This window comes from Centroberyx gerrardi, chromosome 20 (genome assembly GCF_048128805.1).
Source record: "Centroberyx gerrardi isolate f3 chromosome 20, fCenGer3.hap1.cur.20231027, whole genome shotgun sequence".
NCBI classification, from domain to species: Eukaryota; Metazoa; Chordata; class Actinopteri; order Beryciformes; family Berycidae; genus Centroberyx; species Centroberyx gerrardi.
In genome coordinates this window covers 3,286,257-3,313,563 of record NC_136016.1, presented here as the reverse complement: position 1 = coordinate 3,313,563, position 27,307 = coordinate 3,286,257, and the positions used below count along the sequence as shown (strand labels likewise).

At 43.0% G+C, this 27,307-nt stretch overlaps 2 protein-coding genes across 2 annotated transcripts in view; one reads left to right on the top strand and one right to left on the bottom strand.

Moving 5' to 3' along the window:
• Nucleotides 1–770: 770 nt before the first annotated feature.
• The window catches only part of slc16a3b (solute carrier family 16 member 3b), an 82,974-nt gene continuing 56,437 nt past the window's right edge, over nt 771–27,307 (bottom strand). The window contains exon 7 of the transcript XR_013507530.1: nt 771–788. The gene's annotated coding sequence lies outside the window, so the exon portion shown is untranslated. The remainder of the gene's footprint in view (nt 789–27,307) is intronic.
• LOC144542992 (uncharacterized) lies at nt 8,180–10,684 on the top strand. The gene has a single exon (XM_078290911.1). The coding sequence runs from the start codon at nt 8,180–8,182 to the stop codon at nt 10,682–10,684; it is 2,505 nt and encodes an 834-aa protein (XP_078147037.1).

Genomic DNA, 27,307 nt, shown 5'->3' with positions numbered 1-27,307 from the left:
ATTCAGTGTTTCCCCCAGAATGTTATTCCTGTCAGGGTGGAAAAGCCTCTGAAACAGCATTTAGACCATCATAGGACACTAAAACTCTCCAATGAAACCCAGACTAATGACATTCTTTTAGGATTAGCTCTTTAAGGCAGAGTGACCCACTTCACTTAAACAAAGGTAGTGAGACAGGACAGGACACAAAGAACCTAATTGAACCATTAAATGGATAAATAAAATGAACATAGCAAATAAAGGACATGACTGGGAAACCAATACATCAGCCTAACTCAAACTCATACATAGGCCTATTGTGTATAGTGTGTGGTATGCATGAATTGGACTTCCCATAGACAACCAGTGTAGCATTGATCAATTCTGTAATAAATATGTAATGAATCAAACTGCATCATATCAGAGGTGGAACACACTGACTGGACCAGATCTGATTTTTAACAAATATTGTTATAACAAATAACAATATTGGCCCCATATAGTATATCACCAAACTAATATATCAGTCTGAGCCATACAGAAGCCACCCAGAGAGACAGTTGTGGCCTCAGAGACAGTAACATTGTCAGTGTGCTACCTGCACTGTAGAACATGATTAATGACAGCATTAAGCACATTAATTACCTCGCTGATTAGAAAACGAGCTTGTTTCATTACCACAAGCTTTCCGACCGGCGTTTACAGCGATTTTCCCTCTATCCTCGCCGCCCCGAATGACCAGCTCCCCGAAGATAATGCAGATAATATGTGCGGGGTGTGTGTGCTGTGTGCGCGTGTGTGTGTGTTTGCTGTGCTTAGCGTGTTTATTTAGTTAATTATTTAGTGTTAATTAAGTTGGAATCCTTGGCCGTTAAGGCAGAACAGAAGCATCTGCTGCAAAAAGGAGAGGATCTGCAGCGAGAGAGCGGGGGGCGGAGAACATCGTCCGCCTCTCTCTCTCTCTCTCTCTCTTCACACACACACACACACGCACACACACACAAGGCAGCGGCGGCATCCTGAACCGTTTAATTACAAAAGAGGACAACAGGGAGGATGGGGAGGTAGAGAAGGAGGAAAAACGACAAAGCGGAAAACACGGATAAATCTTTTAACGTCCCAATTAATGAAGTACACAGGGACGCGGGAGGGGAGAGCGGGACCCAAAACGACAGCGACATCTGGCCTCGGCCCGCATTAAAAGCCTATTTCGCTGTTTTAACACCCATAAAATAGGTGCTGAAACGGGCCGTAAGCGGCGACACCCCCCGCCTTTACACCTCCCCACTGTGTACTTCCTCTACCCCCTACAGAGAACTGTGTGTGTGTGTGTGTGTGTATACTCTCGTGACAACAACGCAGATAATAAATGCTTTATGGTGTTAGGGTCACTGGAGATATCCTCCCACCCGGTGCCATTTCGACACACACACACACACACGCACACGCACACACACACACACACACACAAAAAGTTCTAAAATGATCCTTTACAGCACCTAAAGACCCATTTTTTTCAGAGTACAGGCCTACATACCCACATATATATATATATATATATATAGGGGAGAGTGGGGTAAAATGAGACAGTTTTTACTCAAAATGTTATCTTGGCAAGGAAAAATGAAAACAAATGTTTCCACCCATATTTCAGGATGGTGAGTTTCAAATGAACTAGCATGCAGCTAAACGAAAGAATTATGAAAATACAACTTCTAAAAAAAAATGTGGTCCCTTGGCTCAACTTACCCCTTTTTGAAAAAGATTGCTCTACACACTAGTTCACTGCTTTTTGCTAATTCATGTGGTTTTAGTCCTTGGTAGTAGACCAACATTTATTGTATATATGTTTGAATGTAGCTAAATTGGCAATTAAACAATGAATATAAAAAATGTACTTGTACTTACTACTTGTCCTATGTCATGATGTCTTAAACAACGGTCAAGTGTACTTTGTACCTCAACGTAACGATTCATCCAAGAGTCGAAACAACAACGGATACCACGCATTTCGGAAACTGCTCAGCTACCTGTTGACAACAACTCTCCTACTCTCTGGAGATGTCCAGCTCAATCCCGGGCCTAATAAACAAACTGAACTCACCACGGTGGAGACAGCCGGCGACATGTAGGTGGTCGGCGAGTTGGGTGAGTGCCAGGGCCCGATGCTGTCTGCATCTCCCTGTTCTTGTCCGGGAATTGACATGAGCCATAGAAAAGTATCCACTTTGATTTCAGTGTCTTCCGATATTGAACTGGACTCTGTAAATACCATTACCAGGCAACTACCAGCAGCAGTCAATCAAAATAACGCGACGACACAAAAGCTCATCAAAAGGAAATATAAACTTATATAATATAATCATTAAGCGCAAGAGGTGGAACTTCTTCCAAACTGTCAATCAGGCACGAATACTGTGGGATCCGCGAGCAAAACCCAAGGGATTACTTGGAGGGCACATAAACATTCGCAGTGCCACTGGGAAAAGTGAACAAATTCAACATCTTATCGCAGACTCGAATTTGGATTACCTGTGTCTATCAGAGACCTGGCTACATAAAAACTCTCCAAGTGCAGCATTAAGCGTCCCGGCTACAATAGCTACAGGAGGGACAGACCTGAAGGAAGAGGAGGGGGGATATTGTTTTATGTCAGAGATAATATCAGTTGCCGTCAAATCCAGTGGCGATGTGATAATGGACTTGAATGTATTGGACTTAATATTACATTATCTCCACAAATGTCTTTCACCCTTGTTGGTTTGTATAGACCACCCTCTTCCAAAACTACTTTTTTTGACCAATTAAGCAGTATACTAAAAAAATTTTAATTTTAATGGGGGATTTTAGCATAAATTGGGAAGATAAATGCAATAGAAGTGCTCTTAAACGAATTACAAATACCTTTGACCTGACACAGCTAATTAAGGGACCAACAAGAATAACACAGTTTTCAAAAACACAGATAGACTTGATATTCAGTAATAAACCAGACAGAATTGTCAAAACATTTAATATGATCACTGGGTTATCTGATCTTAACTTAACCCTTGTAGTTAGGAAATTGTCCAAAAAGCGCCTTAGTCCTTGTGATGTAAGAAAGCCCAGTCAGCTCGGAATACCTAAGGGAGAACAAAATAACTTTGAAAATGCAATTAAAGGGATTAAATGGAATAATATTCTGTCTTATTCTGACGTTGACTCTGACTGCCAGGTGTTTTTGTCCACAATCCAATGTATAATGAATACTTTTTTAAGGAAAACTAAACCTGACCGTAGACAAAAAAACGCTCTTCCATGGTTAAGTGGTGACATACATAAATTGATGAGAGAACGTGATGCGGCACTGAAAGCAGCTCTAAAATCAAAATTAGTTACTGATAGATTAAAGTTTGTGGGACTACGAAATAAGGTAACAAGAGAAATTAGGAAAGCAAAAGCAAAATTTTGTATTTGTATCATTGACCAAGCAAAGGGAATTCCAAATTGATTTGGGAGAACTTAAAGAGGTTGACAGGGAAACATCATACTGGTAATGAAAAGCGCCTTGAAATCTGTGTGAATGGCAGTATTACACAGGATGAAGCTCAAATAGCAGCAACTTTTAATTCATATTTTGTGGAATCAGTACAGACACTGATACAGAGCCCCTCCACCAATCTACTAAGTATGATGCCTGTAAATTACAATCAACCTGTGTTTGAGATTAGGGAAATTTCTGAATGATTATAAACTCCCTAAAGAATTCCAAAGCCAAAGATGTGTATGGACCGGACACAATGTTCCTGAAAATGTTTAATGAGTGTTTGTCTTGTCCAATAACAAATGCTATCAATAGATCCATTAATGAAGGGGTATTTCCAAGACCATGGAAGACAGCTATAATAACACCTATTTACAAAACAGGTGGTCCCTCAGAGGTATGCAATTACAGGCCAATTAGCATAGTACCTATCGTGTCAAAGGTAATTGAAAGATATGTAGCAGAACAACTTACTAGCCACCTTAACAATAGCCCTTTCAGACTGCATCCCATGCAGTTTGGTTTTAGATCTAACCATTCAACGGAAACTGCTGACTGCTTTCTCCTGGAGAATATGAAATCTAAACTAGATAAGGGGGGAGTTGTTGGGGCCATATTCTTAGATCTAAAGAAAGCCTTTGACACTGTGGATCATGGTGTTCTACTTGCAAAGCTGTCAATGTTCAACTTCTCCCCTGAAGCTATTAAATGGATGCAATCCTATCTGGAAGGCAGAGCACAGAGGGTCAAGATAAATGGTGAGCTGTCATGTGATATCGGTGTACCTCAGGGATCAATTCTGGGGCCGCTGTTGTTTAGCCTTTACATAAATGATCTTCCCACTGTATGCAATGAGTCTGAGATTCAAATGTACGCAGATGATACTGTCATTTATGTACATGCAGTGACCAAACAGCAAGCTGCATGTAAGCTCACGGCAGTGATGGCCTATGTCACACAGTGGCTTAATAACTCATAACTGTCTTCACTTAAACATAAAGAAAACAGTTTGTATGTTCTTCACTAAGAGGTCAACAGATAATCTCACACCTAACGTTTATGTTGCAGGGGAAAAGCTGACAGTGGTATCTGATTTCAAATATCTTGGTGTAACAATTGATTCTAATCTTACATTTAAAAAATAAAGATGGTAACAAATGTAGTAAAGTTCAACTTGTCAAATTTCCGCCATATCAGAAACTGTCTAACTACTAAGGCAGCAACACTATATTTTAATGTCATGATCATGTCATATTTGTCATACTGTTGGACTAGCTGGGCACAAGCCTCCTGTACAACACTCAAACCTGTACAGTTAGTATACCACCAGGCTCTTAAGGTGCTTGACAGGAAGCCAAACACCCATCAGCATTGTTACTGCCTAAGAAATCATAATTTACTGAGCTGGGACAATCTTATCAAATTTACAGACAGCTTGTCTTGTCTATAAGATTCTGCATGGCTTGGCTCCTCCCCCTCTTAGTGCTTTTATAAAGCAGAAAACAACTGATGATAGACATACTAGGTCTGTGGCAAGAGGGGATTGTATAATACCTATGAGGAGGACTGCCTTTGGACAGTCAGCTTTTTCAGTGAGAGCAGCTCACACATGGAACAGTATGCCAACACTTATCAGAGACTGTGATACATATCGTTCATTTAAAATGAATTTAAAATCATGGTTAAAAGACAATCAAGTGTGTGACCATACTCTGTAACTTATTCAGATACCCTGAAGTGTGCTTTGTTTTATGTATTGTTGTCCTTGTTTTAAAGTATTTTATGTGTTCTTATGAAGTGTGCTCTGCTATATGTACAGTATTGCTGTTCCTGATTTAATGTATTTTATGTGTCTTTTGTAGCTGTCATTACACCTGCCCAGGGACTGCAGTTGAAAATTAGTCAAGATGGCTAAACTGGCACATTTACAGAAATGTCTATTAATGTGCACTGTCCCTGTAACTTTAAACTGTATAAATAAATAAATAAATAAATAAATGTGGCTGGTTCCTTTTGCAGCCATGTTGAAATGGAAGTCTCTTCCTAAATGTCTGGTCATATGACACATAGTGTTTATCATTGCTAGGATACAGGGCGGTGGCTCAACTTACCCCGCTCTCCCCTACATGCGCTCCTCCTGCAAAGCTGCAAAGCCTCACACCCATTGTCATCCGCAATTAAACTTGGCATGGGCCGAGAGGAGTTGGGGTGTGTGTACGTTTGTGTGTGTGTGTGTGTGTGTGTGTGTGTGTGTGTGTGTGTGTGTGTGCGTCAAAGAAAACATGGATACAGGTCTCTCCAGTGTAAATATTTGCTGACAGAAACGAGGTGGAGGTGCCAAGCCAACTGATGGAATATTAACTATTGACAGAGACAAAGAGACTGGCAGCCGCCGCTGGCTTCTCCCTGCCTCATCTACCTCTTACTTCCCCCAACCCCCCCCCCCCCCCCCCCCTCCCTTTGCACCTCATTTCTCGACCTGCACCTCCTTTTCTCTGTCAATCTCCACCTTTCCCTCTCTCTATCTCTCTTCATTCTCAGCCTCTCTATCCCCTCCTCTCTCCCACCGACTCTCTCCGCCCCACCCCTGTTTCATTTTAATGTTTTCCTTGCATAGAAGCAACTTTTAATCATTCCTGCATTTTTTTGTTCCTCTTTATTAGTTTTGCTCCCCAGAGATACGAGCGAGGGATGGAGACAGAGCGAAGGAGAGGGAGAAGGGAGGGAGGATGTGTGTATTAATGTTTCATATTTCCCAGGCGCCGGGGAAGGGGGTGATGATTATTTCATGTTGTCGGCGTCGTCGTTTTCTCTTTTTTCTTGTGTTTTTTTGGGGGGCTCTGAGGTGTCAGGGAATCGGCCGACCATCATTGTCACCCAGCCAGCCGTCGCAGAGGGGGGTCAGGGTGAGACACACACACACACACACACTCTCAGCTGCTAACACAAAGGGGAAGGCTGAGGTCAAGGCAACTTTAGCCAGCGGGTCTAACTTGTCATCACTATGTCAATCACCTTTCCCATTATTTACCTCTGTTTCTCCCTCTCCCTCCGCATTAATACACAAGCACACACACACACACACACACACACACATCCATACGTTAGGGTTTGACCGATATGAGTTTTTGAAGGCCAATACTTTTAATTGAAGCTGCAGATAGCTGACGTTTCGTTTTTGTTTTTAAATTTGACCATTTTCATGCCAAAACTTACAAGGATTCAGTGTTTCCCCCAGATTTGTATTCTTGTCAGGGTGGAAAAGCCTCTGAAACATCATCTAGACCAGTGGTTCTCAACTTGGGGTCCGGGGACCACCAGGGGTCCTTGAGGGGGTTCCAGGGGGTCCCCAGCAAACACAATTAGAGAATGTAGAAGAATGACTGTTTTGATCATAGTTTCACTGTTAACTGTCTTCTACAATACAGATAGTCATGGAATTCTGGACAAAATCATATCTAACAATAAAAATATCCTCAGATTTGGGTCCGAGAGACAAAATCTCATCAACTATGTTAAACTCATAGTTTGAGTTTGAGGAGGGAACGCTGGCGCACAGTGGCTGCCGCTCCTCCATGACACTGACTTGGATTTTACTGCTTGTGTGATTTACGTGGCCTATCTGCTTTTTGCCTTTTGCTCGAGCTTTTTGTGTTTTCTGCGTGTCTTGATCGCTCCCTGAGTTGGAATACGTTCTATCGAACTGGCGGACTTTGGATTAATCAACGTAAAGTGCTGCCTACCTGCTCTACTGGGATCCCTGTTCTCCGGAGGATAGCGGCTGTCTCCTCCTCCAGCTTGCCGGCTCAGGTGCGCCTGCCGCGGCGTGCCACAAGCCCCGTCCTGCATTCCCTATCAGCGCGGAGATCTCCCAGAGCTGGGCTGTCATTGACGGGCTCTAGTGACTGGGTTTTTTCTTCGATTTGAGCTCTCCTGATGTTTTTTGTAATGACCTTTGATGTGATTTTTAAACTGTTGGAATTTTGCAAGGGTACACCAGCTAAAACTAGCGTTGGACAGCCTGTGGCTGTTGCCAAACGATGTGGTTTGCTTGGTCTTTTGTTTTTATCAACTACGTTAATGATGATCTCATACACCACCCCACAGCTACGGCGTTTACGCAGCTTCGTAATTACACCTGACAAGGGGTTTTTAACCCGCTGCCAAAAGTTTGGGATTTTAAGAAACAGACCTCGTTACATCCATAGAGGCTCGCGCCGCGGTTTCAATGTGGAGTGCGGAAGCAAAACAAACCTGGGCGTCATCATTGGAAACATCGCGAGACTACCCTATACTAGGCGAGATGCAAAATATGGGGCGGATCACAGTGTATTGCGGAGTTTGCAGAGACTTCCATCCTCAGCTCTGTCTCCTGCCACCATGGAACTTCTTAATACACAATCCCTCACTAATAAATCCCTCCTCATACATGACCACATCTTGGACAAGGGGCTTGATTTCATGTGCCTAACTGAAACCTGGCATAAACCAGGGGACTACTCTGTGCTTAATGAGGCCTGCCCTCCTGGCTATAGGTACATGGAAAAAGCCCGCAGCTCTGGCCGTGGTGGTGGTTTAGCAATCATACACCGGGCTGAACTGAAACTGTCTCCCCTGCCGATGCCTGATCTTTCTTCCATTGAATGCCTTGCTCTAAAATGTAAACCTCCATACTCCATGACAGTGCTTCTCATCTACCGCCCCCCCAAACCAAACTCATCCTTCCTCCCTGAGATACACGACCTACTTACCTCACTCTGCTCCATGTCAACCAACATTGTCATTGTTGGTGATTTGAATATTCATGTCGACAACCCCTCCTGTCATTTTGCAGCGGAGTTCCTGAGTCTGATTGAGTGTCTTGGCCTGAAGCAGCATGTTGATGTTCCTACTCACACCAGGGGGCACACACTTGACCTGGTCATCACTGACTCCGCCCCCATCAATAACCTACAGGTCTATGATCTGGGTGTGTCTGACCACAAGGTGGTCTCAATGGCCTTGACATTCCTGTCGCCCCCTACTAAACCTAAGCGTCAAATGTTTTTCCGGAACTGGAAAAGCATTGACCCAGCCATCATGACTATGGACCTCCAGCACATCACCTGCCCAGCCTCTGCATCAGTGGATGAAGTAGTGGAACTCTATAATACATCTTTGAGCAGCGTCTTTGATCTCCATGCCCCTGTCAAGACACGTGAGGTCAATTTTTCACGCTCTGCCCCCTGGTTCACACATGAACTGCGGAAAATAAAAACAGCTGGGCGTGTCCTGGAACGACGCCTCAGACATTATGGGCTCACTGTCCATAAACTGGCCTTTCGTGAACATCAAAGGGCTTACTCCAAGTCCCTTAAAGATGCTCGGTCACAGTTCTACTCCAACGTAATCAATAACAATCCTGGCAACTCTAAGCATCTTTTTTCCACCATAAACCATCTCCTGAAGCCACAATCATCTTCCCCAATCGAGGCTACAGAAGAACGATGTAACAGCTTCATTGACTTTTTCAGAGCCAAGGTCAACAACATCCGTTCTCTGATGTCCAGCTCTTCCTCTCTGCCTCCTCCTGTCATCGACCCCCTGTCTGGGAGCTTGCCGTCTCTCCTCCATTTCGCTGGTGTCCAGCAGAGCCACATTGAGGAAATCCTCAGGAAAATGAAACCCTGCACTTGTGCCCTGGACCCCATTCCCACAGCTTTGCTCAAGTCATACATCCCCATTCTCAGCCCCTTGATCACCCAAACGGTCAACCTCTCCCTTCAAACCGGTAGTGTTCCATCTGCTCTCAAGGTTGCTGTCATCCGCCCCCTCCTCAAGAAGCCCACCCTGGATCCGGAAGTTCTAGCCAACTACAGGCCTATCTCCAACCTCGCTTTCCTGTCCAAGGTGTTGGAGAAGGTGGTTGTTTGTCAGCTCCAGGACCACCTTAAACACAACAACTTATTTGAGAAATTTCAGTCAGGTTTTCGTTCAGCCCACAGCACTGAAACAGCTCTGCTCAGGGTTACGAATGACCTGCTGATGGCAGCTGATGCAGGGTCCCCTTCTCTTCTGATTCTCCTTGACCTGAGTGCTGCGTTTGACACTGTGGATCACATTATCCTCCTAGAGCGCCTCCACACCACCATTGGACTGTCAGACTCTGCACTTAAGTGGTTTCAGTCCTACTTTTCTGGCAGGACTGAGTATGTCTCATTGGGAGGATGCAGGTCTAGATTGCTCCCTGTCACCTGTGGTGTTCCGCAAGGGTCAGTTCTCGGCCCCATCCTGTTTACCCTCTACATGCTCCCCCTTGGTCGTGTCATCAGCAGACATGGGATGTCTTTCCATTGCTATGCTGATGATACCCAGCTGTACATAAAAACTGCCCCAAGCCCTTCTGCAGCCATGTCATGCCTCAGCACCTGCCTTGAGGAGATAAAGGCCTGGATGAGCAGCAATTTCCTCCAGTTAAACAGCAGCAAAACTGAAGCTCTCCTTGTTGGCACTCCACACCAGGTTCAGTCATCCCCCATACCTCATCTCACCTTTGACAACCAGGACATCCCCCTCTCCTCCTCAGTCACTAATCTGGGTGTTAGGTTTGACCCTCACCTGACTTTTCATGACCATATAAAACATCTGTGCAAGACCTCTTTCTACCATCTCAAAAACATTTCCAAACTCCGCCCCACTCTAACCCTGTCAGATGCAGAGAAGCTTGTCCATGCTTTTATCTCCTCAAGACTGGACTACTGCAATGCACTCTTCACTGGGATCCCTGGCAGGAGCATCCAGAAGCTCCAGTATATTCAGAACAGCGCTGCCAGGATCCTGATGAGAGTGCGAAAACACGAACACATAACACCAACTCTGCTTTCATTGCACTGGCTCCCTGTCTCCTTCAGGGTCGACTACAAAGTCCTGCTACTCACCTACAAATGCATTAACAGACATGCGCCTCCCTACCTACAAGAACTGATCACCCCACAAACCTCCACCCGCACTCTCAGATCTACCAACAGCTTGCTCCTCCGGGCCCCCAGTACCAAGCTCCGCACCATGGGGGATCGGGCCTTCTGCTCAGCTGCACCGCGCTTGTGGAACAGCCTTCCTAACCATCTAAGGGCAGCGCAGACCCTGGACTCTTTTAAGACAGGCCTAAAAACCTTTTTATTCAGGAAGGCTTTTTCGTGTTAACTTTTGTTAGCGAGCTCTTTTTTCTTTGTTTTCATTTTTTTTATGTTTTTAACTCTGTAGCACTTTGAGATTCACTATGAATGAAAAGTGCTATACAAATAAAATGCATTATTATTATTATTATTAAATGGGGGTCTGTGGCTCTAATGTGGACTAAATTAGGGTCCTTGATATGAAAAAGGTTGAGAATCACTGATCTAGACCATCATGGGACACTAAAACTCTCCACTGAAACCCAGGATAATGTAATTAATTTTTCAGATTAAGGGCTTCCCATCCACAACCAGTGTAGTATTGATCAATTCTACAATAAATACGTAAACAAACAAACTGCTTCATATCCATCATATCAGAGGACAACAAGGGGCATGATACATCGGTCTCACCTTAATATAGACAGAGAGAGAGAGAGAAAGAGATTGAGAAGAGGAACTACGACGACGGAGAAGAGATCAAGAAAGTGGACAGGAGATTGAAAGGGGGGAAAGCAAGGAGAGGAAGGAGAGGGAGGGAGGGAAGGAGAGGGAGGGAGGGAAGGAGAGGGAGGGAGGGAGGGAGGGGGGGCTGAAAGAGGACAAAGTGAGAGAAAGAGAGAGAGTGGGGTGTTTGTGTGTCACCTGGGGGCCCGGCAGCGCCGCTTCGAGCGTCGCCTTTAATTATGCAACAGCAATCAGAGGAGGTAAAGAGATCGTCTACACCCAACGCCTTTTATGTCCCCCGCATCTGTTGGGAGGGGAGGATGGAGATAGAGGGAAGCTGGAGAGGAAGAGGAGATGGAGGGGTGTAAGGGAGAGGGAGGAAGAGAGTAGAGAGGGTATGCACTCTTAAAAAGGTTCTATAGCAGCAGGAAATGGAGAACCCAGTGTTGCTTCTTAAAAATCTCTGTTAAAGGTGCAACATGTATAATTTTAACGTCAATAAATCATTATCACGTTAATTTTGAGACATTAGTATAATTACCATAAAGAAACAAGGAGATCGGGAGCCTCTACACTGATTTTTACATTGTGTAGCACCAGAGGTCTCAAGTCTTGAGGCACAAGTCTTAAGTCAAGTCCCAAGTCTAAATGTAGATTACCAAGTCAAGTCCAAGTCAAGTCCATGTCATTAATGTCAAGTCTCAAGTCTAAATGTAGAACAGCAAGTCAAGCCAGAACAAATCAAGAGTCCAGTATCAATTTAATATCTTAAAGAAAACTAAATATCCAGGACTTTTCAATGGGTTAGTCAGACTCAAGTCCAAGTCATGTGACTCGAGTCCCCACCTCTGTGTAGCATTGGGTCATATTTGGCGGGAAAATTTGCTGGATCACTTTACGGCACAAAACAGGAAGAGGTTCTGTTCTTCCAGAGCGAACGGAGCTAAAGCTTTCAGAGTTTCTGGCAACGGAAGATGGTGGAAGGAGTGAAAGGCCGATGGAAAAATCGCTTCCAACATGTTTGTTCTCTTCAGTAAAGACAAAGAGAAAACCTCTGAAGAAGGAAAGATGGAAGCAACGGGGGTTTGTGTGAAATGTGGTCTAACAATGCCACTGGTGTGAGAAAGAGGGCAAGTCCACTCGTTCCATTTTCTCACAAAAACTTTTACATTGAGCCTTTATGGTGCTGTAAACAACCTTTATAGCAACATTTCCTAATCGTCATAAAAGCAACTTTTTAACAACCATACTGGGTTCTTTATTCTGATTAACCAGTTTTTTTTATTTTATTTTAACAAATCACAGGGTCATTCGAGTCAATACAGTTCTAGAAACACTATCCAAACCAAAGACCTCTTGAAGAACCCTTCTTTTTCTGGGTGTAGAGAGGTGAGGGAGGGAAGGAAGGAGGGGAGATTGGAGGTATGGATGGACAGGGTTGAAGGAACAGAGGAAAAAGTGTGAGGTTAGACCAATGGAGGTAATGGGGAGAGAGAAAATGGATGGAGGGAATGGCGAGAAAGAAGCCGGATAGAGCGATGGAGGAGCTGAGGCTGGATGAAGAGAAGAGATGAAGAAAAGAATCTACCAGTCAACAGAACAGAGAGAGAGAGAGTGGGATGCAGGGGGCGCCATAAGGAGGAGACAAAACAACATGATCTCACACAAATACGTGAAATGAACACAAACTCTAAAACGGAGATTTATGTGCTGTGGACACGTATTATGGGAAAATAACGTTTCTCCACCGAGAACTGAATTACATTCCCTCGCAACGAATTGGAATACATTCCTCTGCCACAAATTTAAATACGTTCCTCCGCCATGAATTGAACTACGCAAGTAAAACGACTTTGGTTAAGTTAAGGCAAGTAAAACAACTTACTTAAGGTCTGGGTTAAGGTTATGGTTAAGTTTAGGCAAGTAAAACAACTTGGTTAAGGTTTGGGTTAAGATTATGTTTAGGCAACTAAAACAACTTGGTTAAGGTTAGGGAAATGGTTTGGTCATGGTTAAATAAGAAAAACGTTAAAAAATTAAAATGTGACTTACGGTTGAAATGTCCTTTGTAAACGCTGGGAATCAAACCCCGGTTGCTGGCTTCGCATACGTCCATCCACCACCCTGACCACAACACCCTTACTGCTCCGCCATGTGACACTACTTCCTGTTTATAGTCGTCTCCTTCACATAACCGTTTGGTGCTGGGAATACGTAAATGTAACACTTTACATTCCACAGACACGTAATTGTTACTGTTAACAAGTTGTGTTCATTTGACGTTTTTCTGTGAGATCAGGTTGAGACAAAAGGAAAAGAGGTTAGCAAAGGTCTAGCAACTCAAGCTGTAGCTAACGCTAACCAACTTTACCCAATACCCTTTAGCTGCTTACTAGCATCAGGTTTGTGAGCATAGCTTCTGTGGCTAACGTTAGCTACATCATAGGTTGCTTACCTGTCCAACAAATGTAAGGCCAACTCCGCATAGTTCTTGAAGTTTTTCAGAGTCCTAAGCTCGTCCACATTTGAAATGCTGCAGCAATGTTCACTCGGGCTTTGGAGCAGCTTTGTCATTGTCCTTTTTGGCTTTAGAACGAGGCTTTTTAGGCTTTGTTGCAGAGATGTTTTGCAAAGCCGATCGTTTGGTCATATCATAATACCGTGGCTTCAAACTGCATCTGCTACCAACCAAAATGGCCTGCAGATGGTTTTGTTTTCCTAATCTGTAAAACGCATCACTTCCTTTGCGCCCAGAAGATTTCCCGCCATCGGTCATTCCCCAACATACAGGCTGATACGGACAAAGACAATATTTTCATGAAAATGTTACATAGTGGACTTTAAATACTTCAAATACGCATAAACTCAGAATTTGGCAAGGCCGTTTTTTTTCTGCTGTGCACCTTATGAATGCAACAGCACTTTGAAATCACAATTTGTCGTCCACCTCAGTGATTTTAAAGCGATATCACATCATATTTTCTCTGACGTTTGCGATTGCTTTTTATAATGCATGTCCCTGTCTGTTGCTGTCTGTTTGACTGAACTGCATTGTGGATTTCCTTTGACGTTTTTATGAATGTTTCTCTTTTTTTTTGATCTCGTGAAAAAGAGATCTTGATCTCAATGAGACGACCTGATTAAATAAAGGATAAATGAAAAATACACACACACACACATGCAGGAGGCTGACAAGCAGCATTGACGTGCTGTAGCTGCGGAGGGGAGCTCTCCGCGGTGCTGACACAGCCACCACTGTCCCATCATCGATTGGCCTGAATAGAGAGAGAGGAGAGAGGGAGAGAGACAGAGAGAGAGGGAGAGAGAGAGATGCAGCTCTCCCACTGTTTTAATCTGCTGTACCAGGGGGCGGTGTCGGCAGGCTCGGCGGTTCAGAGCTCTGGGTGCGCCGCATCGATTCCTCATTAATATGACTAAAAGAGGCATGGTGAGCTTCCACTGCATCACACACACACGCGCACACACACACACACATACGCACACACACACACACACATACACACACACACACACACACACACACAGTGGTCTGGGTGAGCAAGCATAGGAGAAAGAGGGAAAGAGACAAAAAAAAAAACATCCTAAATTGAGCAGAGAATCCAAGTCCACGTTCCTTCACTTTCACTGTCTTCCTTCCTTTTATTCCGGCATTCATCTCTTCATCCTGCCCCGTTCCTGCTTTTTCCACTTTCCTTATTTCCTTCCATCCATCCTTCCTTTTTTCCCTCCTTCTTTCCCACGCCCTGTTTTCCCTCCTCCCTTCCTCCTTCTTCCCTTAATTTTTTCCTTCCTTCAATTCCTTCGTCTTGCCGTAATTTATTTCCTTCCGACACCCTTTCTTCCTTTCTCTATTCCTTCATTTCTTCCTTCCTTTCTTCCATTGAAATGCACTACCTTCTTCTCCTTCTTTCCGCGCTTCCTTCCCTCCTTCAATTAATTTCTTCCTTCCCACCGCCCACTCTTCCCTTCTTTCCTTCCTTCCTTCCTAACTTTCTTCCTTCCTTTTATTACTTTCTGCATTCATCTATTCATCCATCCCCTTTCCTGCTTTTCCTCCTAATTCCATTCCTTCATCCTTCCTTTCGTCTTTCCTTTTTCCCTCCTTCTTTCCCACTCCCTTTTGTCCCACTCTTTCCATCTTTCCATTCTTCCTTCCATCTTTCTTCCCTTCATTTCTTCCTACCTTCAATTCCTCTGTCTTGCTGTAATTTACTTCCTTCCGACCCTTTCTCCCTTCCTCTCTTCCTTCCTTCCTTCTTCCATTCATTTCTTTCTTCCTTTCCTCTGCATCCTTCCTTGTTCTTGCTTTTCCTCCATTCCTGTTTTCCTTCCTTCCCCCACCCACTCTTCCTGCTTCCTTCCTTCCATCCATCCTTCCTTTCTTCCTTCTTTCTGTCCTTTCTTCTTCTCTTCATTTATTTTCTACCTACCTTCCTTCCTCCCATTTTACTCTCTCTCACCCTTTGCTTTCCTTCCTTCCTTCGCTCTCCCCACTCTTTCGTCCCTCCTTCCATTCTTCTGTCCATCCTTCCTTGTTCCTGCTTTTCCTCTATTCCTCATTTCCTCCTCTCCCACACCCTGTCTTCTCTCATTCTATCCATCATTCTTTCCATCCTTCCTAATTTCCTTCCTCCCAACCTTTCATACCTGCTTCTTTGCTTCCTTCCTTTCCTGCATCCTTCCTTCCTTTCACTTCCATTTTCTCTTTCTTCTTGCTCCATTCTTTTATCTTCCTCCCATCCTAATTCCCTTCCTTCCCCACGCTTTCTTTTTTCATTCTTCCTCTAGCCTTCCTTTCCTTGCCCCACCCTCCACTCTCTCCCTCTCTTTCCTTCCTTCCTACCTTCATTCCATCTCTCGTTCTTCCCTTCATTTCTTCCTTCCACCCATTCTTGTCTGTCCGTCCTTGTTCCTACCCTTCTTCATTTCATTTGCTCCTTCCTTCCACCTACCAACTCTCTCCCTCTCCTCTCCATCCTTCTCTCCTTCATCTCCTTTTCCTCCTCCTTTCTCTCCTTTTCCTTTTTCCTTCCTTCTGTCCTCTCTGCTCTTCCTTGTTCCTGACTTTTTTCCATCCTAATTTCCTATCATCTCACCTTCCTCTCTCCTTTCCTTCCTCCCTCCCTTCCTCCCTTCTTTCCTTCCTCCCTCCTTCCTTCCCTCCTTCTTTCCTCCCTCCCTTCCTTCCTCCCTTCTTTCCTTCCTCCCTCCTCCCTTCCCTCCTTCCTTCCTCCCTCTCTCCCTTCCTTCCTTCCTCCCTCCCTCCCCTCCTGCTGCCAGCCTGTCATTCAGTCAGAGTCTCTCCTGCCTCTCCTCTCGCGCTCATTGAAAAGGCGCGAGGCGAACCAGAGTTCAATCTTTAATACCTAATAAACCATGATGAAAATTACAACCAGGAGAATCTATGTTTAAAAATGCAGCATATATATACAGCGAGGTACAGCATTTGTCATGAAATATTAATGGCTCGCCGGTAGCCCTTCGGAGGTTGATTATTTAGTATAGGCCTCCTATCGGCATATGCTAATAAATAGACGACAGCGCCATGTGTGTAGCCCATTCAAAGTGCTCTCCGAATTAAAAATTGATATTGCTTGTGGCCCTCACATATAGAATCGCGTATCCGGCCGCCTTGATAGCCGTACTCCAAGAGCACCCGCGGGCCCCGAGGGACGAGGACGGCCGGCCGGTGCCGTTATCCGGTAGATGAGCAGGGGGGGAAAGAGGTGCGGTTATTTTCATCGGTGAAACATCGGCTGATTGTTGACCGTTGTATTTTAACGATCGGGTGAACATTTGATTAGTAGTTCTGTCCATCTGTCCCTGTCAGTGAGCATTCCATCCCTCCTTCTCTCTCACGTCCTTTCTTCCGGCTCGCTTTCCGTTCTTCCTTCCCTCTTTCTTCCTTTCGTTTTGTCCTTCCTTCAGTTCCTCGGTCTTGCCGTACGACGGCCTTCCTTCCTTCCTCTGTCCCTTCCTTCCTTCCTTCCTTCCATTGAACTTTCTTCCTTCCTTTTATTCCTTTCTGCATTCATCTATTCATCCATCCCTGTTCCTGCTTTTCCTCCTAATTTTCTTCCTTCCATCCTTCCTTTTTCCCTCCTTTTGTCTCACTCTTTCCATCTTTCCATTCTTCCTTCCCTCTTTCTTCCTTCCTTCAATTATGTCTTGCCTTAATTTACTTCCTTCCGACAGCCTTTCTTCCTTCCGACAGCCTTTCTTCCTTCCTCTGTTCCTTCTTTCCTTCCTTCCATCCTTCCTTTCTTCCACTGACCTGACCTACCTCCCTCTTCTTCTTCCAGTTATTTCTTCCTTCCTTTCCTCTGTCCATCCTTCCTTGTTCCTTGTTGTGCATTCCTATTTTCCTACCTTCCCCCATCCACTCTTCCTTCCTTGTATCCTTCCTTCCTTCCTTCCTTCCTTTCTTCCTTCCTTCCACTGACCTGACCTACCTCCCTCTCCTTCCATTTATTTCTTCCTTCCTTTCTTCTGTCCATCCTTCCTTGTTGTCCTGCTTTTCCTCCATTCCTATTTTCCTTCCTTCCCCCCACCCACTCTTCCTTCCTTCCTTCTATCCTTCCTTCCTTCCTTCCTTCCTTCCTTTGACCTGAACTACCTCCCTCTCCTTCCATTTATTTCTTCCTTCCTTTCCTCTGTCCATCCTTCCTTGTTGTGCATTCCTATTTTCCTTCTTTCCCCCATGCACTCTTCCTTCCTTCCTTCCTTCCTTCCTTCCTTTCTTCCGCCCTTCCTTCCTTCCTTCCTTCCCTCCTTCCTTCCATCCATCCTTCCTTCCTTCTTTCTATTATAGTTTGTCTGTGTTTGGTATATGTTGTCATGACTTTCCAGACTGTTCTCCTTGTTGCATAAAATGTTTTACTTTTCTGTGTCTAATGCTCCTATTTGGTCTCTTTGGATCTCTGTTACTTGTTGGAAAACCTATTTAACATATATATACATATTAAAATGGTGCCTGTCAGCACTCTTTTAAAGCTATGACTCACCTGTGTAGCTGCCTTTGTAATCGTGACTTAGTTACTTCAAACCTTTTTCATGTGGTGTTTCAGTTATTTTGTCCACCACCCAGTATAATAGTAATGATAGACAATGCTGTAACTTCTTCTAATCTCTCAATGCCAACAAAACACATTAAAATGCTGCAGCACCTTGAGTCGTACAGGAGAAAAGTGCTTTTAGGTTCCCACTTGGTGAAAAAAGTTAAACCACCACAGGCCTTTTCTAAACTACAGCAACAAATGAGGTGGTGGATGAGTGTGTTTTGTGTTCGGTGACTAGAAAACGCGCGGCGGTTATTTGTCTCCCCTCGACTCCAGCAGAGAGCGGATCGGAGACAACTCCTGTATTGTAACACTAGACAGCGTATTAGGTGTTGTCTAGCTAATGGGCATTGTAAAGAGAGGGTCGACCGAGGCTGTTCAATTTCTTGCATGCTCAGTTGACAGCCTTATTTCTAACAGACTATCTCCAGCAGTATTTAAGCCCCGGGGTGTCAGTTATTAATGTTACAAATAATGTCCATCTGATCTGAACACAGCCTCGCCGTGCAGCAGCACACCCACTCAGGCAAAATGCAGTCAAGTCTGCCATCATGTGGTGTCTGTGCAGCATTAACACTGGCCAGAGTTTCAATAGCCTGTAGTGGTAGTCTATAGGGCAGTGATTCTCAACCTTTTTCATATCAAGGACCCCTAATTTAGTCCACATTAGGGCCCCCATTTGATAACTCTGTCTCTTGAACCCAAATCTGAGAACATTTTTATTGTTAGATATGATTTTGTCCAGAATTCCATGACTATCTGCATTGTAGGTAGAGAGATAACGGTGAAACTGTGATCAAAACAGTCATTCTTCTACATTCTCTAATTGTGTTATCTTCTTGTAAATGAAATAATGGTGAAGTTTAACAATTCATCAATTTGCTGGGGACCCCCTGGAACCCCCTCAAGGACCCCTGGGTGGTCCGCGGACCCCACGTTGAGAACCACTGGTCTAGGGCGGGATTTCTCACATAAGACCACACACCCCCCATTTGATAAGATTTTCTCCAAGGATATGAGAAGATTTATTTTTTTTGAGATAACAGTGGTGAGAGTGACACTTAGAATTATATTAGTCATTTGTATACATTCTCTAATTGGGCTAATTTCTAATGAATTAAATTATAATGGAATTCAACCCAAAATGGCCTCATAGCTAAAAATGTAGGCTACCAATGAATAAGCATTCAAGGTACAATAATAACATAAATGTGTATACAAGTTGGAAGCTTGTATTATCAATCTACCTCATGTGTGAAATCACTATAATATTCCTATAACATTCCTGTAGGGACTTAGTGACCTTATTGTACTTAATGGTACTTTCATCTGCTATGGCATCACTATAATATTCCTATAATATTCCTTTAGGAACTTAAAGTGTGTCTGTGGTACTCAATAGTGAGTTTACTGACCTTATGGTACTTATGGTATCATTATAACATTCTATAATATTCTATAATTCTGTAACATCCGCTATAACATTCTATTCCTCTATAACATTCTATTCATCCATTCATTATAGTTTTGCTAACTGTATATTCAATATGATACTTTTATTACATTACTATAACTGTTTTCCATAAGCGCAGGCTAAATCTGTATCGGGCCCAGCCGTGTCAATGCAGTCATTAAAACAGATTCTTACATTTGACAACAGTGAAGTTTGAAAGAACAGCAGATTGACTTCCTGCCACCCCACCAGCATTGTCCCGGCAGGTATATCTAGACAGCTGTTGTCATTATGGTTGACAGGCTGTTAGACCTCCACACCTACCTGCCAGCACATATGTAAATAACTAGTCTAACTCCATCACCCCTGTGTTGCTCAGGTCATCAGATACCTGTGCCGTGTCCAAAATCTCTTCGCTACATAATCTTTCATCCTCAAGTAGGCCTAATTGTCATTGAAGGCGTTTATTTCATTAGCAAAGCGGTCTGCTGCCTGCAATATAGTATATGTATGCTTTTTATCATAATAAATAGGCTACTGGAGCGGCTGAGCTGCTGCAGAGAGGGGAACTTTTTCACCTCGAGCTCAAGGTTTAGAAATGGAAAAAGTTTATATGAAATTCTACTTACACACTTTATCTATTGTCTCCATCTTTGTTGCTCAGCGCTCATTGCTGTGGTGTTTCTGCACTGCACTTCCCAGAGATCACCTGTCAATCAAACAGTGTGTCCAGTACTGTGATGTCTTTTTCCTTGGATTTTCTGTTGATGCAGTTCATGATAGCTATCACTGCTCATGCTAACTACCCAGCTCTTCTTCTATTTATTCTAAACAAACCAGAAATGTAAAACTGTGTCAGAGGATTTTCCCTGAGAAAGACCTACTAGACACTGGATGTTTAGAGCGGTAAATATAAAAGCTTTCATGAAATGTTGTACATCAAGAGAGTAGCAAAGCGGACAATCAGCATGCTTATGTCAGGACATAAAAATCTGATTCTTCCACTTTGTCACCTCGACATGATTTTTGAGATGTGCTTTGTAAGATTTGCTGAGATCACATTGCTTTATTATGTGCAACGTGATAGCCTGAAAATGGCTGTTATAAATGTCCTGTGTGCAATACCTTTTCCCGCTCTCCCTCTCTATCTCTCTACACTGCTTGTATGCACGTTGTGGTTAGGTTTCATCCAGACTGAGATCAGAATATGATCCTGACCATGGTTTCCAAGATCCAATGGCACTGTGAGCAAAATCTAAAAAAACCTATCACAAGTTTATCCGTAGCCCACAACAGTGGTTCCCAACGTGGTTGAGGAAGAGATTAATAGTTTCACCATTTTTTCATTCCCTAGAAGTTATGAGTCACAATGAGAGAATGTATAAGTATTACTGTACTGATCACAGGTTTCACTGTCCACACTGTGGTTACCTCCCTACCTATAATATAGACAGTTGCAGTTCTGTACCAAGTCATATCCAACAGCAAAAATCTTCTCTAATGGAGGTCCTTGGGACAAAAGCTTAACAAATGGGGTTCCATAGGACAATAATTTACCAAATTGGGGTCCTTGGGATAAAATCTTCTCAAGTGGGGGTTGTGGGACAAAATGCTCTCAAATGGGGTGCCTTGGAACAAACTTTTACCAAATTGGGGTCCTTGGGACAAAATCTTACAAAATGGAGCTGGTCCATGGGACAAAATCTTACAAAATGGAGCTGGTCCTTGGGACAAAATCTTATCAAATGTGGGTCCATGAGACAAAATCTTTCCAAATGGAGATCCTTGGGACTAAATTTAATCAACTGGTGTCCTTGAGATAAAATCTTCTCAAATGGAGGTCCTTGGGACAGGATTTTGCCAAATGGAGGTCCTTGGAATAAAATCTTACCAATGGAGATCCTTGGGACAAAATCTTCTCAAATGGGGGTCCCTGGCCTAACATGCATCTATTTAGAGTGAGTGCTTATGTGTGGACTGGACCATGTCATCAGAACACTGGAATTCATCATTTGGCCTGGGGGTACTAGTCTAGGGACAAAATCTCACAAAATAGACGTGCTTGGGACAAAATCTTAATAAATGGAGGTCCTTTGGACAAAATCTTCTCAAATGGGGCTCTGTGGTCTAACGTGCATCTATTTACAGTGAGTGCTTATCTGTGGACTGCACCATGTCATCAGAACACTGGATTCTGTCATTTGGCCTACAACCATTGCAGCCAATGCAGCCATTCATGTCCATTCACCCATACAAGCATTAGAAAAAAGGATGAATCCAGAATTTAGGGAGGTGGGGATATTTCTTCTCTTTATCTTGCTGACATAAACTGGCCTTTTGGCCGAGGACTTCCAGCAGAGGCAGGTCAGCTCCTTCAGAGAGACACAGCTGTACGGGCAGCATTACTGTAAAGAGACATAAAGCATCTCAGAATGATTGGTAGTCAGCAGTCCCTCTCTGAAGATACATTGGTTGTATCGCTCTTTATGCCTCTTCACATACTCAAAAAATCTGCAAACTACAAGTTTAGCACTTTAGGGCCCATCAACGCAAATGCCATCCCGCCCATAATTCAAAGAAAGAGTAAGAGCTTTTCAGACAGAACATTAGAAAATAGCGGTGGTGTTGGTGGTGGACATTGATATCAGACTGAGTGATACGGTCAATACAGGAGCAGAGAGTTGCTGATGCTGTTTCCAGCCCGTTTACCGTCCTGGTGGATTTCTGCTGTGCTGGGGAGTTTCCCAGGGCCCTGCTTCCGCTGATTAGCCCCAACACACTAATCTATTCTCATGGCTTATTTATGCCCCTACCATCCAGGCTGGGAAAAGCCTCCTGAATCACATTACAGTATCTTCATCAAGGGATGAGAAGAGACAGACAGACGGATAGAGACAGTCACTCCTTTCCATGTGTATGTGCATGCTATAGGGTTTGACTAATTGGAGTTTTTGAAGGTCAGTGCCAATGCAGATATGTTTGGACTGAAGCTGTTGTTAGCTTATATTCAATATCTTTAAGTATGGCTCTCACCATACCTTAGCCCAGGGCTTCTCAAACTCTGGACCATGGTCTGGATCCGGACCGAACTACAAATCAATCCGGACCGGAACTTGTGTCACATTAGACATAAGTTAATGTAACGTTAGTTAGTGTAGGAATATATTTTCTTGTGTCCGACGCGTTGTGTGATTGAACGTGCAGACAGTATATTTACTTGTGTGCATGAGCGCAAGTGTGACATGCATTGCAGAGCGCAAGTTAACCATCCTTGATTTTTACTTTCACGGAGCCGCTTGTGTGTGTGTTTGTGTGTGACGTGTGCCCGCCGTCAGTTTCTGTGGATGCGTTCACTCTGGTCCAATCAAACAAAGCGTAATGTCATTGCTCTGACAACGAATTGTCACTGTCAGTCAGAGGCCCGGGCCCTGCGAACGTTATTGCTAATTTACCATAAATCACCATGTTTGGTTCCACATATCGATGTGAGTCTGGATTTTCCACGATGAACTTTGTGAAAAACTCCTACCACAGCAGTTTGACCAATGAACACTTGGGTCAGTGCCTCCGCCTGGCAATCAGACGTGGACCTTTAATAAAAAAAGTTTGAGTACCCCTGCCTCAGCCTAACTGGGTCCAAATCTGATCTTGTATCTTTTATCATTATAATGGAGAGTAAAGGTCAAGCAAAAATCACCAGAATCTATTTGGAAGCTAAATCTAAAAAAATAAATCACACCAGGGTGCATTCAGGAACAGTGTTCCCTCTAAGCTTGATGCTCCTGTGATTGACTGAAGAGTTGAAGAGTTGTGTGTTCATATTAGAAAGATGGGAAAAGGCATTTAAGTGAATATAGGGATATATATAGAATAAAAGAATAGAAAGAGATTCAACTGATAGGATTCAACAACCCGTCTCCTATAAGGCAGCGCAAACATCCACCATTACACTATGAGGAATCTTATTGGACGAGCACAGATGTTAGGGCTTCAGCTCAGAAACACACAACGCATTGTCTGCAACATGCATGAGTCCATGTGACTTTTGTTTACAAGCCCTGGTATGGAAAAGAGCCACTAGAGGGTGGTGTAAACCACTAATAAAGTATGTGTATGGCATTCTCCATGCTGTGTGATTGTGTTTGTGTGTGTGTGTGTGTGTGTGTGTGTGTGTGTGTGTGTGTATGTGAGAGAGAGAGAGAGAGAGAGGGAGAGAATAATAATATTTGCTGTCTGTGTCTTCGGGGTTTGTCCGGTCTGGTTTGACTTGGGCTGATCCCTGGTCAGTGATCCTCTTCTCTGCAGCACATTCCACAGAGTCCACTGTGAACACACACACCATCACACACTGCCAGGAGAAACAATGGCACACCCATCACACACACACACACACGCTCAACTCTCAACTGTGTAATCAAACTGCATGCCACTCACTCACTTCAATGAAATTACACTGACTTTTGGGGTATTTTTGTTATTTGTTTTTAATGAATATGACCCATATCCATATTGAACAATGTTATCAAACAGTTGATATGGTGACAAAGCAGAACAGTCACTGACAGTATAACAACATGTACATCTGCAGGCAGTAAAAGCTGTTTCCTCTCAAGGCATCTCTGGATCTGATTATTTCCTGGGGCCTGATTCCAAACATATCACTTGACGCTCTCCTTCAGTTCTAAAGTCCGATCTTTCCTCTCTTTGTCCTTGTTCGGTCATTCTTCTACCCTGTCACATCATTGTGCATTATCGTCTTTGGATAGAAATGATACAATATTAAAATCACTTTAAATAAATATGAGGAAATGAGTAAGGACGTACAAGTACAAAGTAGCTGGGGTTTGGAATAGGGCTTTGGTACAAACCCAGGCTTTGCGGGCCTTGAGGAAAGGTAATCTGAATTGGCTGTCATCAAATTCATTACAAATTCAACTGGATATTCTCAATGACAGCTTGTTTCAAAGGAAATGTATTTTTTCTTTCTTTTCTTCTTTCAAAGAGTCCCTGAAGTGATATATGGTCCCTCTTTCAGTACCTTTTGATTATGTTTTGTGGCATAATGGTAAATACATGCATATAGGATACATTTGAACACACATACTAGAAAATGTGTGCGTTAATGCACAGTTGAATAACCTGAACTACTTCATAAAATGTACACAAAGGTTTTAGAAATAATTGTAGGGGTGTGTCCATGCGGATTTAATAGCACCAGTGAGGTTTTCACATCCAAATGAATACTGAAAGCACCATTGTCAATGATTGCAGGGGTGGAAGCCAACAAATACAGCTATTAAACTGTTTGTGACAAGAAAATAATTCCCTGACATAACATGGTACCAAGTTATCAAAACTATGTTGAAGTTGCTTTACAATATACAAGTGCAAATGTAAAAAGATTAAGCATACAGCAAACATAAAGACAAATGTAGCAAGTCTAGGCTACTACTAGACTATTGTGACAATGATGAAAATTCAAACTGATAAACATATTTGATGTTATTTAAGGAAATTGGTCCATGAAAATGCCTTAGCATTGAAAGTAAAATTGAAGTGAAACCTAGCACCCAGAGGATGTAACAGTACTCAGCACTGTTGGCCCAGCATGACATCACCATGACAGGGAATGAAATCATGACTACAGATACACTCCCAAACTGAAACAAAAGGCACAAGTTCACAGAGACACAACTTCCTTAGACAGAGGTTCAAACCAGGGCTGTAGCCGGGTCCAAGTCCAGTCCAAGACCAAGTCCAGACCAGGTCCAAAGTGGGTCAAGACCAAGTCAAGACCGAGAGCCAGGCCAGATCAAGTCCTATTCAAGACCATAACAGGCAATAAACAATATACATGTCCTTTCAAATGTAAAAATAATGCTTAAGGAGTTTATTAAAGATCAGCAGAGAGATGTAGATCTATCTGCAAGAGCTCTGTAAACCTTCAACATCCAACTAATCGATGTGCAGAAGCTTGAGAACCATTACATACACAGGTTGAAATCCCTTAAATTGTTTACAATGTTGGGGAAAAATAAACCAAACATCACCAAACAAACAAGATCATTTAATCGAACCTTCTCTACTGCCATGTAACAATATAAACTAGTGAAATGTGGAGTTCCCCAGGGAAGTGCCCTTGGTCCTTTGTTGTTCTCTATTTTTGCAAACAATCTGTCACTAGCCTTAGCGGCAGATCATTACCTATATGCGGACGATTCTACAGTATATATGTCAGACTGCAATCATTTTAAAATGGCTATACAGTAATAAGTTGATCCTTAATATATCTAAAACCAAGAGTACAGTATTTGAAACTAATCACCCTTTACAAAGAAAATCTCAGTTAAATCTGGTACAAGATGGTTAGGCTATAGAGCAAGTTAAAGAGGCTAAACTGCTTGGTGTAACAGACAAAGCATATTGATAAAGTTGCTGTTAAAATGGGGAGTATACCATCTGTGGTGAGACGATGCTCTGAATTCTAAGCACCGGACTCAACCAAACAAGTTCTTCAGGCTCTAGTGATGTCAAATCTCTGCTATTGTTCAGTTGTATGATCAAGTGCCATTAAGAGAGACTTGGGGAAATCACAGCTAATCCAAAACAGAGCAGCTTGCCTTGCCGTTCACTGTTCATATAGAACTAACGTCAATAAAATGCATGCAAATCTTTCCTGGCTTACAGTGGAGGACAGACTGAAAGCCTCACCCTTGGTCAATATAAGGAATATCTCAGTTAAAATCAGCAAAGTGCTTATACAAGCAACTTACATGCAGTCTGGACCAGCATTCTTACACCAGTAGACATGCAAGTTGAGGTCCGTTTACGACTTATTGTTACTGGTTGTTCTTTTTTCCTTTAAAGTTTTTTTCTTTTCTATGCTTTTTAAGTTTGTATCACTCTTCTAATTTTTGGTTTTGTTCATTTGTTTTTCTCTTTTCCTTTTGTACTATTGTTTTTACGTGTATGTTGTCCAGGAAGAGTCACCGTTTGGGAAGCCAACAGCTAACAGGGATCCAAAAAAATTCATAAACAAATAAAACCAAGACAAGTTGAAAATGTTAGAAATGTGTTCCGGAGACTAGACTTGAGTACCACAGCCCTGGTTCAAACTCTCCCAACTCCACATCAGGCAGCACAACTATTCCATGTGACAAAATACTGGTGCAATTTAGGAACAAAACGGAAAAGCAAGAAACACAAGAAAACAACACTGTCACTAACTTAACCATATAGCTTATGATAAAATATACAGACCTGACTCTGGCTGATATGCTTATAAACAGTGAATTCTTGTTTTACTGTACTTGACATGATGATTACTGTATATATTCCTCATGTGCGTCATCGAAGACATTTCCCTCCAACACGCATCGTAACCACAACATCTGCAACATATCACACCCAGCTCATATGAATGGGAAATGCAAATCCCCTGAAATCATTTGTTTATATTGTTTCATATGCACCAAGTACGATCATTTAAAGGTGCTACATGTACCATTTTAACATCAATAAATCATTACCACATTAATCTTGAGACGTTAGTATGATTACCGTAAACAAACGAGACCATCACTGAAAAGACTTTACATGGCATTTTTTGCTTTGCTTTACAGCACTAAACAGGAACCATTTTTACGTTGGAAGTAATACACAACCTTATTCC

Bases quoted from the DNA above. Each gene is read 5' to 3' on its own strand.
- LOC144542992 (XM_078290911.1), top strand. From the start codon at position 8,180: ATGACAGTGCTTCTCATCTACCGCCCCCCCAAACCAAACTCATCCTTC.